This window comes from Talpa occidentalis, unplaced genomic scaffold, assembly GCF_014898055.3.
Source record: "Talpa occidentalis isolate TD23 unplaced genomic scaffold, MPIMG_talOcc4v2.1 talOcc4.11, whole genome shotgun sequence".
Lineage (NCBI taxonomy): Eukaryota > Metazoa > Chordata > Mammalia > Eulipotyphla > Talpidae > Talpa > Talpa occidentalis.
Window position 1 is genome coordinate 1,299,477 of NW_023601104.1, and position 16,744 is coordinate 1,316,220.

General features: G+C 50.4%; 1 protein-coding gene across 1 annotated transcript in view; it reads right to left on the minus strand.

The window, feature by feature from the left end:
• Window positions 1-739: 739 nt before the first annotated feature.
• Window positions 740-16,744, minus strand: part of PEAK1 (pseudopodium enriched atypical kinase 1) — a 152,532-nt gene continuing 136,527 nt past the window's right edge. The window contains exon 5 of the mRNA XM_037502056.2: window positions 740-7,341. Coding sequence (XP_037357953.1) covers window positions 6,178-7,341 — 1,164 coding nt within the window. The 3' untranslated portion in view covers window positions 740-6,177. The remainder of the gene's footprint in view (window positions 7,342-16,744) is intronic.

Consider the following 16,744-nt stretch of genomic DNA (forward strand, 5'->3'; position numbering starts at 1 on the left):
AGCGGCTCATGGCTACTGGGTCACCAGGATCCAGAAGGGCGGTCTGGCCTCTCGTGGGCATTCCAGTAGCAACCCCCAGAGGGAGAGGGAGGAAAATAGGGTGATCTTCTCTCCATCTACTGCTGAGCACAAGGTGCTCCCACCGGGAGGACAGAAACTCTGGGCTCTCTGGGCCTGCTGCCCGGGGAGGGCGACCACACGGGCCTCACGCCGGGCCCGGGGCCGTGGTGCCGGTGGAGCTCTGCGGCCTGTGACCCTGCAGCCGACGGCCCACTCCTACTCCTTCTTTGCTTCCTTCCCCCAGAGGCCAGTGTGCGGAACCCAGCCAGAAGGGGGTCCCTGCTCCTCGCCGGCAGCAGGCCGGGCCTGCGTTCAGGGGCCCTGGCTCTGCGCTGACCTCCCCCCGGCCTGGTGACACGAGCGCGGGGCTCCCGGTGACCCGGTTCCGCCCCCTCGCGGCGACCCGCTGCCGGGACCGGGCCTCGCACGGGCCGGACTCCCAGCGCGGCGGGGCGGGGAGCAGGCTGGGGGGCGCCGGCCGTCGGGGCGCGGGCCCTGCAAGCCGGGCTCCGACAGCCGAGGCGCAGGCGCCTTCGCCGCGCAGCCCTCCCGGGCCCGGGCCTCAGGGGCCGGCAAGGGGCGTCGGCCGGGAGCCCCGCCGGGTGTCCCGCGGCCCGGCCCGGCCCGGCCCGCAGGGAGCAACGCCGAAAGGACGCGCGCCGGGGCTTCAGTGTGTATTAAAATGAATTTATTTACACAGTAACATGATGCCACAGAGAACACAGCAAAGTACCACAGCAAACCAAAGGGCGGTGCCATCTGGTGACAGCGGGGACCTCTCATGGGTGGGTCTGCACAGCTCCGGACCGCGAGTGCAGAGGACGCTCCAGGAGGGCGCCTGAGCGCGCGAACCCCACACACAGAGGGCGGGCCGGACCCCGGGGCCGGGCGGGGACCCGGGCAGCCGCGGTTCAGCGCGGGGAGGGCGTCCTCGCGGCCCTGACCTCGCGCCAAATGCCCTGCCACATCGTCGGCAGACACCCCAACCCGGTGTGGTTCACACGTGACACCCTAAAACTGGCAAGGGAAGGGGCCACCGAGGGGTATCTGGGGCGAGTTTCCTGAAGGAGCGCGGCTTGACTTTCAAAAATGCTACCCTGAAGCCGGAGGCTGATTCGACATTCAAGTCACCGAGTGCACGCGCGCCCCACTTCCACGGCTCCCGGGCAAGCGGGTCTTCTTAATACAGTAATATTCGTAGCAAAATATAGGACTCTGTACTTCTGCTAGTTTAAAAAAATTCCCGACCTCTTTTGATTCCCTGAAACGTTCTTGATTTAAAAAAAAACATGGGGGGTGAGTGGGATGGGTCGAGGGGGGGAGACGGTAATGCAGGTCTGGAATGCAGGCCCCGCACCCAGCTGGGCGGGGAAGGCAGTGGCTCCTGCGCAAACCTACTCTGACTTCAGACAGCGGCAGAGAGGGGGTGTTGAACGGCGGGATAGCACCTTGTACATTCTGGGCACTTGCGATGCTGAGGAGGAGTGGTCAACACCTTGGCAGGAAGGTTTATAAAAAGTATTACAACTGGGTAAGATATTTCCCAAGAGTTCTTAAACAAACTCATTCAAACTACCATGGCTCTTAAGAGAACAAAACCGCAGCTCTCAGGATCCCATGGACACGACGTCCCCAGGCCGAGGTCTCAGCAACAGCCACAGTCAAGGGAGAGGGCACGGTGCCTTCTCCTGGCGGGCCGAGGATCTTCACCATCTGCCCAGGCCTTCCTCGTCTCTTTCCCCTCTAATGCACAAAATGGACTGCTTTGAAAAAAAAAAAAAAAAAAAAAAAAAAAGGTGCTTTTTGGAGGATGGATTATCTGATCGGCTTGACGTGGAATGTATGAGAATTCTCCTCCCATGCATCTGTCCTAACTCGACCTCTTCACTGTCGAAGCGTCAGGATCAAAAGGCTTGATTTCTTTGGTATAATCTCTGTCTAGGACCTTGCACGGCAGCTCCTCTGCCTCCCCCATGGCATCATTTTTGGTCCGTGGCATCCCCCATCCAGTGCTGCCGTGAGCACAGACACCTGGACGTCAGCGCGCGTCCGCAAGAGCGTACCTGGCTTTGTCTGGGCACGGCCTTGGGCCTTGGAGAATCTCGGCTCCAATGAGGTAAAACTAATAACCTGGCTTCATGGGCAGCGCCCCCGCTCCCTCATTAAGCTGGACCAGAATTTTCAATCCTTACCAACTAGTGAGGGGAATAAAACACTCTTCGAGCTGGCCCAGCCAGTCAAGTTCTTTCCCTCTCTCCAAGTATGTTCACGCTTTGCACATTGAGAACCATTTGGGATCCAGTGCAGTGCCCCCCATCGAGCCCGGTGACTGTGCTCGGCTTGTATTTTTTCAGATCCCCGATGGTGAAATGTCGGGGAAAATTCTAGTTGGAGGTTACCAGCAAAACCAAGTTAGGTTACTTCTCAGCACCAAAGTATTCTTAATTCAGATTCGGGAAGATGAGGGCAAACCTTCTCTGCCCCAAGGGAGCGGGCTGCGAAGATCGTGCGTGAACAATTTTACAAGGCTACAAACTTTGAAATACAGTTGTAGGTAGCTTTACCCCCGGAAAGAGCATGGGTACTTCCAGAGGTTTAGCTCAAGGCTTAGAATTTTCCACGTTCACGAACTTATTCTGAATTCCGAAGCAAAACTGGCCCCCACTTAGTCTGCCCATGTAAGGTTACAGAAACTCTTCAATCCCCAGCACGTGTTTTCTCTCAAGCCCCTCAGTATCAGAGGTGAGGTCGTGTGGGTGCTTGTGCCCCTCTCTGTACCTCACCCCAGTTCATCTTCCGAGGGCAGAACTCGAACCCCACGGCCATGCTGCTGGCCTCTATTTCTGATCTGGTCCAGGGGTTAGTGGGCCACTTCACGATTCTTTTGCTGTCGATTCCACAGGTTACAACTGCTCTTGTTCCCATCCTGTTTATTCTTCATGAATTCACTTCCACGCATCACATTTGTGTTAACACAGCCACGGGGCTGTCCTTAGGCTAGCACGGGAGACTTCTCCCAGGCCTCTGTGTGAAACATCTGGTTCTCTCCCTCAGACACGAGGCACCCCCTCTGACAAGGCACTCTGCTATACATTCAGTCTGCGCCCGCCACTGCCCTGTTTCCTTAGCACTCACATGTGTTAGAGACTGTTCTTCTCATGTGGCTTAAGGAAAAGTCCCAATAGCGGCTTAACTGTCCAAACTCTCAAAATTAAATGGAAGAATCTATATAGTTGCATATAGTTCTATTGAAGTCTGTATAATAGAAAAGAAATTTTTTTTCAGTCAATATTGAAGACAATAACTTGATGTTATTTGAGAAAACTTAAAGTGCTATACTAGTCACAATCAAAACTCATATATACATAGATAGATAGACAGCTAGATAGATAAAGAGAGAAAAATATGTACGTGTATCTATGTCTGAGGGTAGGACTTCTTTCCAGTTGATGAACGACTCATAGGCCTTACAAAAATGTAAATGGAAACTTAAAATATTTGTGATAATATCAGATGGACTTAATTTCATTATTTTGGAAAAATATTCTGAGGCCCTTCTGATGTAATACTTCTTGCCTAGATAATCTGTTCTGCCTTAACTTGTTACACCCTCTTCCCTCCCTACCTCGCATTCCTTGGCCATCACTCAGAGAACAATTAATCTACCCCCGTCTCTGGGAACCTGAGACCCTTCTTGTAGTCATCCTTGCCCTGAACAAATCTGAACGTGAGGGCTGTCTAGACACATCTGCCGTGAGGAGGCGCCTGGCTCACCAGTGCTCTGAGACAGTGGGATGGCGGTAGCGGAGGGTGTCCGGGCGTCTAACGCCAGAGACTTGAAAAGAAGACTGAACCCAAGTCAAAACAGGGAGAAAACTAAAGGAGACCTAGAGAGCAAATAGCAGGACCAGGGGACATTCTTCATTAAATATGAAATCTCATTAAATAGTCAACATTCAAATTTACATGGGCAAGGCACCACGGGAGTGACGTGGAGAAAGTGTCTCAATAGGCATTCCCTGGGGGCGGGGGAGGCTGGCCGGCACGGTCTGGGCCTGTGGCTGCCATTCAGTGTATCAGCAGGCGGGGCTGGTGTGCACAGGGCCTATGCTAAGTGAGCTGGCGAAGGGAGGCCATGCCGAGGGATAGCGACAGGGGGGCCTGCCGGCCTGCAGCACCATGCCCACCCTGTGGCCGTCCCTGGGGGCAGAGCCCAGCTCTCCAGCTCGAGGAGCTCCGACCCTGCGCCTCCAGCTCTCTTCCCTGGACTGCTGGCCAGGAGGACAAGGAGGGCCCCCATCCGGAGTCTGACATGTCCCATTCTCTTAGAAAAAGGAATAAAAGCACAATAAAATACATTCTTCTCCTTTCTTAATCCTCTTCAACATATGTGAATCACATGAAAAGTTGTTAAAAATGTTAAAAGTTTAGAAATTTCCAAAAGGCCACTAATGTGCTAAGTTAATACTGCACAATCAGTTTTGACTTGAAGAAACGGCGGTGGTGATGAGGGGCCCGGGGCTCCCTCCCCGACGAGGCGAGAACACACCCAACAGCTCTGCCGCAGGCGGCGCCCCGCGGCCCGGCCTCCGCGCAGCACACGTGCGCGCACTCGCACCGTCTGAGTGACTCTTGGCATTTCAAGGCTGAAGTAAACAGATACTCACAGTTTTGAATAAAACAAGCGTGCACACACACACACACACACATACACACACTCTGGTAGAAGGAACACTCGTCTCAGCGCAGATATGTGCCAAGGGAGGGGGCAGGTTTCTGCAGCTCTTGCTTCCGGTGAAGTTGCAATATAAACACTGTAATATACAGCTAAAAAAAAATACATACAAAAAAATTGCACATATATCCATGGGGGAGGAGCACAGGCCCCATGCACGGTGAGCGGCTCTGAGTGCCCCCCTCGGCCATCCTATGCCCTGGGAGGTGTCCTCCAGAGCCACTTGGGAGCCCCCGGGAGCAGCCTCTGCAGGAAAGATGGGCAGCTGGGGAGGAGCGTGACGTCTCCTCAGCAGCCTCCCTCGCGCCCTCTCTCGGGCCACCCACCAGCCTTTGCGGGGCATCTTAGCGCTCAGATGACAGCTGTGTCACCCGGGCCTGCTGCCACAGTGCCTGGTAGACTAGTTAGCACTGACCACTGAGGCAGGGAGCTGGCCAGTCACTCCCGGGCAGGGGATCAGTGATCTGGGTGTCGCCAGCTCTGGCTGCCGAGGCTGACAGCTCTGACAGGAATCAAAGAACGAATTTAAACTCTAATGGCCCCTGGAAAACTGCACATGCGGGGAAATCACCCCCTTGTCTCCTCTCAGCCACCTGTAAGATCTGAACGCCTCCACCCTGCTGAGTGCTGGTGACATGACCTTGGGTCACCTCTGTCATGGGCCACAGTGCTGCTAAACCCAAACGCCACCGGCAAGTGGGGAAAGAGCAGAGGTGAGGGAGACCCAGGCAGTGGCAGCAGAGGGCTGCTGTCAGGGCCATCCTCCATGCAGTGCACACGGTTATCGACGACAGAAAAGGGAACGCGAGGACTGGTCCGTGCCCCAGAAGCTGGGGTCTCTCCTGATCTTTGTGCGGTCTGCTGGAACACAGAATCAAGATGGGGCTGAGGCTAAGGGGGGCAGTTCTGCCTGGAAGAGTCAGTTATGATACTTGAGAGGAAGACAGTCTGCTGTGAGAACTTACAGGATACAACGGTAAGAATTGGTTAAATCTGTCTATTGCTAGCTGGAATAAATACTTGGTATTAAAATGACAGGAGATATTCGGATATGGAGGAACTGGACAAGCTGAGTTCACGTCAAAGGAGCAGTCCTTTCAAAGATGTGCCTTTTCCTTGTTGACCTGCCTCTGTGGGATAGTTAGGGTGCAGGGGGTTCCAAGGGAAGGTAACTGCACGTTGGTGCGGTTGAATTTCTGTAAAGTTCAGACAGACTCAGCGTCTCAAACGAGAGCTGTGGCGAACCTTTCTGAGGAGATGGGTTTGTTCATGGTCAGTGGTGGAGGTTCGTGTCTCTTCTCTCCTTGAACTCCGCGCATAGGGAGGGGAAGTGCGTGGGTGGCTTGAAGATGGTCAGTGAAGTGAGAGCAGCACCGGGCACGTTAACGGTGTTGCAGGATTTTCACGATGCAGCTGAGGGAGTCCGGGGTGGCAAAAGCCAAATACTGAGCACAAAGCCAGTCCTCAAGGCCAACCCCTGCCTCCCTGTCCAGGGACTTCTCCGCAAATTTGATCATTAGCAGGGTTCGCTTGATGTCCAGCCAGTTCTGGAGCAGGGTGCTCCTCTGGATCGGGCTGGGGGAGGCAGTGACCGTCTGGAAGAGATCTTCCCGGGGGCCCCAGAGCAGACACTGGAGGATGCCTCTGGCATCTGAAATGAGGATCCGCTCGGAAGGGTTGGGATTCAGGAGGCAGCTGGCCAGCTGCTGCAGGCCCCGGGAGTAGGGCGAGCGGGAGGGGATGCGCGGCAGGTCTGCCCGCGTGTACTCCTTCTCCTTCAGCTCTGGGTTCTCGTCGAAGGGGTTGGGCAGGTGTAGCATCTCGTAGATGAGGATGCCGGTCTGGAACTCGTCGCACTTTTTATACTGGGTGGCGGTTATGATCTCTGGGGCGAGGCGGGACTGGTCCCGGAGGATCTCGGGGTCTACCAGATGGCTCTTCTGCTTGGCCTGAGAGAAGTTGCTTACGATGAGCCTTGTGGGGCAAGATGAGGCGGGACTGGGCTCGGTAGGCCCAAGGCCCTGGGCAGTGCCCCCAGGCTGGTAGTGGACCAGCAGCAGGTTCTCCAGGCGCAGGTCACAGTGAGTGACGTGGTAGGGTTTGAGGTGCTCGAGGCCAGAGCACAGCTGGAGGAGCAGCAGACATACTTGCCTCTCGTACAAATCTGGGCTTTTCCCATGCTGGGCTAGCGAGTCTCGCACAAAGTCAGCCACGGTGAGGCAGGGCACCTCTCTGGTGATGACCACGACGTGGCTTCTCTGCTTCCTGCTCAGGACGCCCTGGCTGGCTTTCCGCGATGGCTCTGTTTCAGAGCGGGGCTCCGGGCTTTTCCCATCAGTTTCTCCTTTCCCCTCTTTTTCAGCTGCTTCCATTTCATCCTCTTCCTCTTCAGGGGCATCAGGATCCTCCCAGGGGAGCAGGCGGTTAGGTACTTCAGCAAGGAAATGACCACAGTCCTGCTGGATGTTGAAATGGACAGCCAGACTCTGCCGGACAGCCAAGCTGTGGTAATACTGCTGCGATTCTTTAGCTTTGCTCTTACAGATCTGAAACAAGAAAGCAAAAAACAGTTGAAAATACACATTTTCACAAGCAGGGGCATGACGTACAAAGGAGGAGTAGCTGGAAGGTGTTTGGTTGGGAGCAGCGAGCGAGTGAAATCTGGAGAAAAGGTGTTCACTGCCCTCTGTGCGTGACAGTGACAGCAGCAGCAACCATTCCTCACGGCTGTCCGCATGCTTAGCATCTAACGTGGATTATCTCTAGTCCTTACAGTAACCTTTCAGATGAAGCTGAGGACTTGAGAATTACCAAACGAAGAGAAAGCCCCGGGCTATCAGTTTGCAAAACCAGCTAACACCAAAGTTTGCTCTTTCCACTATACCCTGTACCTCCTCTGGAAAACAGAACAACAAAAGTAGTTTTTCACCTGCTTTCTGTGGTGATTTATAGCCCAGACTTACAGAACAGCTTAATAAATGGCTCTGAAATAGGTCAGAATACCCTACTGGCTCAGGAGTGTGACATACACTGGGGCAGGTACTCTGTGGGGTTCCCTAACTCTTCAGTGAGTATCACCCTGACAGTCACACACAATACTCGCTGGCAGGGTGACTGGGCTGACGTAGGGAAGAATCAAGCTTCCAACGGAGTCTCATGCTTTCTCTTTACAGGCCTCACTGGAGGCCTAATACTCAGGCAACAGGCCTTTCAAAAAGAACTTATAAAGTTTTTTTGGGGAGGGGTGTCAAATGCATTATTTCTTTCTTTCTTTTTTTTTTTTTTTAAAGATTTATTTATTTGTTTATACAAGAACCGGGGTACAGGTTAGATGCGTGGGAGGGTGAGAGGATTCACCAGAGACAAAGCGGGGAACAGAACAGGCAGACAGACGAAATACACTGCTGAGGGGAGCAGCGGGAGAGACAGGAGAGGTCTGCTGCGCCATGTGGGACCCTTGCAGGCCGGCTGGGATTGAACCTGTGCTGCAGAGGCTGCGGACAGCTTCACAGTGCTGTGCTCAACCGCCTGCGCCATCAGGGGAGGCCCAAATGCATTATTTCTAATCTTAAAGGGTTAGAAAAGCAAAAAATAAATAATATCTCCCCTCAGTGGATTATTCTCCTGATACAACACAGAGAAGCTGACAGCTCACAGCCCGCAGCAGCTGGGTCCAGACAGCTCCTCCGCCACCCGCTGACTTAGGGCCACAGTGTCTGCTCTCCCTTGTCAGAGCGGGGTGCTGCCCTGTTCTGCAGACATGCAGGCCTCCCAGCCACAGCCCTCTCTGAGGTGTTCACACTGCATGTTTGTTGCAGTAATACAGGAGAGAAGTTTCAAAAGCATTTAGTTACTTTTATCTAAAAATAAAATGGGGAGCCTCCCTGATGGTGCAAGGGGTTAAGATGCAACCCACTGGCACAGCAGACCTCTCCTGTCTCCCCGCTGCTCCCCTCAGCAGTGTACTTCCGTCAATCTGCCTGTTCTGTTCCCCACTCTGTCTCTGGTGACTCCTCTCACCCTCCATACCTCTGGCCTGTGCTCCAGTTCTTATATGCATAAATAGATAGATCTTTGGGGGAAAAATTAAAATAAAAAAATGGACATTTTCTTAGGAGGGTGCTGAAGGGTCTCCAGTTCTGAGAAGCAGCATATTCTGATTTTCATTCAAATAGATATTTAAAAAAAAGAGAAGAGTGATCCGGGCCTCCCCTGGTGGCGCAGGCTGTTGAGCACAGCGCTGTGAAGCTGTCCGCAGCCTCTGCAGCGCCGGTTTGATACCGGCCAGCCAGCGAGGGTCCCACATGGCGCGGCAGACCTCTTCTGCCGCGCCCGCTGCTCCCCTCAGCAGTGTGTTTCAGTAGATCTGCCTGTTCTGTTCCCTGCTCTGTCTTTGGTGAATCCTCTCACCCTCCCGCACATCTGGACTGTACCCCGGTTCTTGTATAAATTAAAAAAAAAAAAAAAGGAGTGATCAAAGGCAACGGAGTCTCAGGAGAGCAGAGCATACCTCTTTCATTTATTGTATTATTGTCGTCATGATTGGTACTAGTGATAATGCCACAGGAACTACCCCGCCTCTCTCTCACTTATCTGTTTATCTACCTACCCAGAGAGATATCTGAAAATAAGTTTTTTTTCAATTCTTCTACCATCCATCTCATCAGTTTGAGGGCAAGCTAAGTATTTCTTCTTTAAGCAAATTTCTGGTTTTGAAACAGAGCTATTCCTCGACTGAGTTCAAGTTCAAATACACATCTTTCAGAAAATATCACCTTTGGAAAACTCTCAAAGTCAACACATATAGAATCCTATATGCTCATCAATCACAACATGAATTTTTTCTGTCCTGTACTGCTGGCAATATTTCACATTTATGTGTCACCAGGTACTTAAAAACCCTCTATCTAGCAGTCATCATTTAGCTGTGTAGGAGCTGGATCAGGACATGGCACCATTAACCCCATTTTCAGTTTTAATAGTTTGCTCACTATCACACGGCCTGTATGGACTGGAAGTTCAAAGGTACCAACACCTCAGTTTTTGAAAAGTCAATCAAATACTGCCGAGTGTGGGTGAATGAGAGCGTTCAGCTGAACTCCAGCTGTCAGGGTATAGAGGATGCCCACCAAGGACCCAGGGGATCTGGGATTTAGCTCTGTGGCTAGCTGCACAGCCTTGGGCATTTTACTTAATTTCACTGTCCTTTAAAAGAGACTGTGTAAAGAATGAAACTGACTTCACAGAGCAGTTGTGAGGAGTGAATGAGACAAGTGTGCATAGTACATCTGTCAACTGCAAAGACGTACAACGTAACACTGATAACCATAACATTCGAAGTGATACACTATTACGGATTCCTTATATATTTTTCAAACAAAGAGGACAAGTCAGAAAAACGAAGTTTTCTTTGGAGTCCAGGGAGCACCGGCCACAGCAGTGAGGGCTTTTCACCACCGGTTTGGTGTCGGGCAGCTAGAGAGGGACTGCTGAGGTTCAACCTCCAGGCGAGGGTCAACCCTGCCAAGTAAGCCAGGAATGGCAGTAAGTCTGATCCAAGAGAGGCCAGCCTAAGGCTCAAGAGACAGAATTATTTGGCCAATCTGCAGTCTACCAAGTTGCAGTGGGAAAAAGCTTGCCACTTCGGGGTTTGACAGCAGCAGCAGAGAAGCTAACTGTGACCACTATTCTAACTGTGACATTCTAGTTGGCTCCATACACACAGCTTTCTAAGGCTCCCCAGAGCTTTGTGAGTAGATAAGAGCACGGAACCTACAACAAGAATTTATGTTCAGCTTCACAGATCAACTTGAGATAAACGTTTAGAGTGATTTACTAAGAAGAAATGATAAATCGTTCAGCCATTTTGGATGCTCCGAAGGAAAATGGTTTGCCAGATAGCCAGGCCGAGCGGCGGCACGCCTTATCGCTTCCTGTTGTAATATGGAGACAGGCTGAAGAATAATGGGTCACTCTGGTCGTGAGGGAAAAGGCGCAAGGGGGAAGACCGGAATGTGAAAGGGTGGGGGGGGGCGGAATAATAGGGCTTTTAATTGGTTCATAACTATGAAAACACTTACAACCGGAACACGGACCTATGGAGATTTCCACAATAGGATTTCTCCGATGACGAGCAGCTCATAAATCTCTATTATGGAGGCTGTGATGCTATGCATTTAGGTAGGAGTATTATATTATTCCGCATGCTATACGGTAACCATTTTTCAGATATTAATAACTTGACTCCTTCCATTTTTTTAAAAAACTCAAAAGGATCTGACTTCAGAGGATAAATTTCTAGTCCAAAAACTGTCTTAGAAAACAAGTCCCTCTTTCCAGGCAATGAACAGGTCCTGCTGGCGGCTGCGTCTCCTTCCTCCCTTACCCGGCTCTTCCCTCTGTCAGGGACCAAGTAACCCCTTCTTGGCCTCCCGCTGTCCCGTAGGTTTCCTGCGAGGAACACACATTTCTTTCTTAAAGGGAGTAGCCGGCTTGAACTGGAGGGATCGCAAAAGAAAGATTTCATTCCTCAGAAAGAAAGGTTTCCACAGGACGTCCAGGTCCCCTCAAATTTCGAAACAGAGCAAAACTGGAGCTGGACTGTTGACATCTCTGTGTAAGAGTCCCTGCTCTCATGGCAGGAAAATCATCTCAGACCTGTTTTGAGTATGCACGGGAAAGCCCACCCGAAATGCTGCTGCTTTGGGCAGATTCTGTCCCGTCATTTTCTGACTGGGAAGAAAAACCCAGGAGAGCCGGAGCCGCAGCGACACTAGAGGGAGCTGCGAGACCAGCGCCCGGAGCCACTTTCAGAGACCGCGCGGCTGGAACAGAACCAGGCTGGGGAGGTCGGCGCTGATCAAACCTGCCCTCGGCTCTCTTTCTGGACATGTTTTAGGTCCGACACGGGTGGCAATGCCAAATCCATGCCAAGGGGTGCTTCGTGTGAAGAGCACGAGCAGGCAGGGCACCGCCTGGGCACGAGCCCTCGCCTCCCGCCCGGCCACGGCACGCCGAGCCGAGCGGCGGCTTCCCAGGAAGCCAGAACACGCGTGGGGACAGGCAGTCGGCTGCCAGCGACACGCCCACCCATGTGCACAAACACGCCGCGTGCAAGAGGCTTGAAGGGACACCGAGTGCTCCTCTGAGTTAATGGAGACGAAGGAGGACGGAGAAGGGGAGGAGAAAGATCGATTCCCAGCAACTGAGCACTGAAGCGACCATCTGCTGGCTCCTCGGCGTCGCCGGCCTGCAGGACACCACATTCTCAACAACACGGCCGGGACACCCAAGGCAGCGGGTTGGGGATCCCTTAACCGGTGCTAAATAGCGTTGGCAAACGGGAGAAAACATGTTCCTAGAACTAGAGCCAAATCACTCTGTGATAACTTCTTAGACCGACCCAGGACAAGACACACACACACACACACACACACACACACAAACACGCGCGCGCGCGCGCCTGATCTTAGTGGTGAAACAGTTTGACAATGATTCCTCAGATACAACCTGAAAAGTCCAATCCAAACATTCATTTCAGTACAGGGGCTCATCTTCAGTGTTGCTCATGGCAACAGCCCTGCATACCTTTGAGCGCGCGTGCCTTCACGAAGCATGTGTGTTTACAGCGATCTCGACCTACACAGCTAACCTTTCAAATGCAGACTGTGGGGGGGGGGACTTTTACTGTTAATACCCCATTAAAAGCAGATGAGGCAGAGAAGACAGCGTGTGTCTAACGCTACTGACCCTCTCAGAATGGCCACAAACCTGGGACCTGTTAAGAGGATGATTGTGTCACCACCCTTTCCATATCGGCAGTGGCAGAGAAATTCAGTTTAAGGCGACACAGTAGAAGGTGGGCGGGAAAGAGGCCCGGGTGGTAAACGGGGTGGCATGTCCATGAGACAAATCAGTTGTTGAATGGAGTGGGATGGTCCATTCTCCACTTGACCCTTCCTCCCAAATGCCCCTTGAAATGCTAGGGTTTGGGTGGACGATGGTGTCCTGCTTTCTGTCCACTTCCCTCGTTGGCATCAACAAGCTCGTGGCTTCAGCCACGCTGGTGTACTGCTGACTGCCACATCTACACCGGTAGCCCAAACGTGTCTCTGAACGTTAGACTCCCACAGCCTGCTTGATTTCTCTAATGTATGTCCCACTCCATAGATGCCTTAAAGAAAGTTAACATAACCTGCTCTAGACTTGTCTTCCCACCAAGTCCTTGTTCTGTCAGCATCCCCTCTCTTGGTGAATGGCTCCACTATCTGTTTCAACATCTGGATGAGAAATCAAGTTCACTCTGGATTTCTCCTTCATCTTCACTCCCTACATCTATCTAATGACCAACTCCTATTGATTTTGTTCTGAAATAATTTTCAAACTATCTTCTTTCCTTCATCTCTATGGCTACTATTATCACTTGCCTGTTCTAACATGAAAAATTTCTAACGGTTCTCCCCGCTCCTCATGTGATTCCCCTCAAATACACCCTCCACGTGGCCAGCAGAGCCGCCATTCAGAGAGCTACAGAATCACTTGCTCAATTAAACTTCATAGTGGTTCCCCATCATCTTCAGAGGATTAAATCCTGGATGGCCTCCTTTCCAGTCTTTTTTTTAAAAAAGATTTATTTATTCATGCAGACAAGAACTGGGGTACAGGTCAGAGGTGTGGGGGTGAGAGGATTTACCAGAGACAGAGTGGGGAGCAAAACAGGCAGACTGATGAAATACGCTGCTGAGGGGAGCAGCGGACGAGACAGGAGGGGTCTGCTGCGCCCTGTGGGTAGCTCCATGGTTGGCAGGGCTAGAACTCAGGCCGGAGTGGTGATAGTGCTGAGACTTAACCCCCGGGCTACCAGGGAGGCCCCTTTCCAGTGTTATTGCTCACTTCCTCTCCAGTTTGTCACAGAGAACTACCTCAGCTCTCTACTCATTTATTCTCTCAGAGCCCTTCTCACCATCAATTCTGTCAAAGAGAGAAAATACTAAACACCCTAAACCTCCTTTCTGTGTTTCTTCTATAACGGATACATCTTTATTATTACACTTTTCACCTTTTTGGGCTGTCTTCAGGCACATATTTGTACATTTAGGAGAAAGGTGTATGAAGAAAGGTGCAATGTCTTTGTTTGTACAAAATGCTGAGAAAGGCTGTATCTGACTAGGTGTAGCCACAGCGTTTACTTACTCTGAGCAGCAAGAATATCTGTACAGCGCTTATGAAACAGATGGGAACTGGCAAGGTGATGGGGAGGGGACAGCAGCAGGCAAATCTGAGTAACAAGCATTCATGACCTGACTATGCAAATGCGTAAAATCTGAACAATGAGAGCTGTCTGCTAAGTCCAGACTGTCCCGGAGGCTCAGTGGTTTTGTGCTGTACAAAACAACATTGTTCTTCATCTTTCCATTCAATTTTCTCTCCTTTTCCCCAAAGAAAGCGATAATTACAAAATACAGGACTCTTCAAAAAATATTCTACATCAACTTTTATTTTTCCATTATGGGCCCAGATGGTCTCGTATGCCTTCAACCTACTTCCACTTTCTCAGCGGGGAGTCTTATTTCCATCTCCCACAATGTAGTTTACAGTGCCTCAGTGAACTTTAAGTGAGATGGATATTGTAGAGAATGAACGGTAGAGGAACAAAAATGAGAGGCACTGGAGATCACACACTACACCATCTGTGCTACTTTTTCACATTACACAAAAGCACATCTGCAAACGGTAAAGGGTACAGAAGGAAGCCCTGCGAGTTCTACGCTGTTCTCCAGTATCGGCTACACTCTCACTCTAAGGCCACAGGCTCACCACTGCCTGACCTCGATTCCTTGATCTGTCTGGGAGGAGTATTGCTTTCCTTGCTGCTGCAGAGCTAAGCCCCATGGACACTCAATGCTGTTTATGAATATATTCAACACGGGTTAAGTATTTAACTTTTAAATGTTGCCTGGGTCCCAACTACTGAGAACTCCATGTTGTAGGAATCTTCTGTGAGACCTGCCAGGTAGGCCAGGTCACTTACAACTTGAATTGCTGCAAAAATGTTCACATGGCCCCAAACTCATGTTGAAGACTAGAAGAGAAACTCAAAAAGGCAACTGTATAAAATTCTACTATTTTATTAGTAACTTGTACTTACCAAATCATTTCATGTACCCACTCAGTATTTAGATCAAAAGAACAACACTGGTTTCGCTGAGTCAATAATTTAGGCTGACAGAATGACACACAAGATAGTCACACTAAAGAAACTGAGGCACAGAGAAGCTCAATAACCAGCTCAGGTTGAGATTAAAAATTCAATTAATTTATAATTCCCAACTATGTCTCCCCCACTCATTCATTAAAACCATGGCATCCTTTTCCTAGACATTTCAATTTGATTCCAGGTTTATTTATTTATTTATTTATTTGTTTGTTTGTTTATTTATATTTATATTTTTAAAAAAGATTTATTTATACAAGAACCGGGGTATAGGCCAAATGCGTGGGAGGGTGAAAGGATTCACCAGAGACAAAGTGGGGAAAAGAACAGGCAGACTGACTGATATACATTGCTGAGGGGAGCAGCGGGCCAGTCAAGAGAGGCTGCTGCACCATGTGGGTCAGCTCCCTGGCTGCAGTGGCTGTGGACAGCTTCTAGTGCTGTGACTTAACCCCCTGCATCACCAAGGAGGCCCTGATTCCAGGTTTAAATGCGTATCCCAAACCTCTCCTTCCTAAGCCAATTCCCAGTGAGACTCTTAGACACTGCAGTATGCATTCAGCCCTGAAATAAAGTGGACAATGACTTAGGAGGGCTATGAGTATACACAGCTGGCAGCGCATCAACTGCTTTCTGTGACGTTTCAATGTTGGGCATTTTTGTGTTGAATTATGAAAGTAGAAATGGTTCCTGCGATAAGTTTTTTCCTTGTCTCTAAGCCAGTAATGAATAGTCTGTGTCTACGATCTGAACTAGCTGTGAATTCCTACCAGTTATTCCTGTTAACGCTTTTCATTTAGTGTCTTGCTTTCTCAGCATTCACCCAAATGAGAAAAATGGGGAGAATCTAAAGTCAAAATGCAATAAAAGATGCTGGTCTCCACAGTTCCCCTCTACTTTATTACAAGCTTTTAACAAGATTCTTGGGACAGCTGGAGGAAAGGAAGCAACCCTTGCTGCCATAGGGAAGAGGACATCTTCACCGAGCTGTGTGCTCTGTCCTTGGGAGCAGAGACCTGGACTACTAAAAATAAAAGGGAGGCTACCTATTACCCCAAATTTGGAATGGTTGGAAAAATGTTAGAAATTTATACTTTTTGCTTATATGAGATTTTCATCTGTCTTAAAGTAATTGCATATGTGGCCTCACATTGCAGCATTTGCTATAAAGTGATCTAGGGTGAGAAATAAAAAACAATGGTCCCACTGAGAATAAGTCCTATTTTTACTAACTGCCCATGCTGCTTCTAGACAAAAGGCTGTCATTTGTCCATTTAGGAACACGGCAGGGCCAGTCGACCACCTCAGGTAGGCTGCAAGAGGAAATGTCCCAAGGAGGCGGGGTGGTGAAGGCCCATCCTCTACTGTTGCCTGGAGCACACTTTGAAAATCATGTGTTTGGTCACTGGATACCCAAAATCTTTGAAAGGAGGGAAAAAAGCAAGGTAGATTTTATTTAGAGCAGGGAAGTTAAGATCATGCTTAAGTTTGAGTTTTATTTAGAGTGCAGGGAAGTTAAAGACCAGTCATTACGCAGCCCACAGAGACAAACAGGCGGGCCTGCTGGGTGACTGCTGGGTGATAGCTCACCAAGTGGTGATGAGGGTTTAAAAGGAGACACAAATGAGACAGAAATAGGATTTGAAGGTTAATTATTTCCTGAGCATCCACTCACCATGGCACATAAAAAGCAGGCTGTGTTCACAGTCTCCCCGGCCTCCCCATTTCAGACCCCC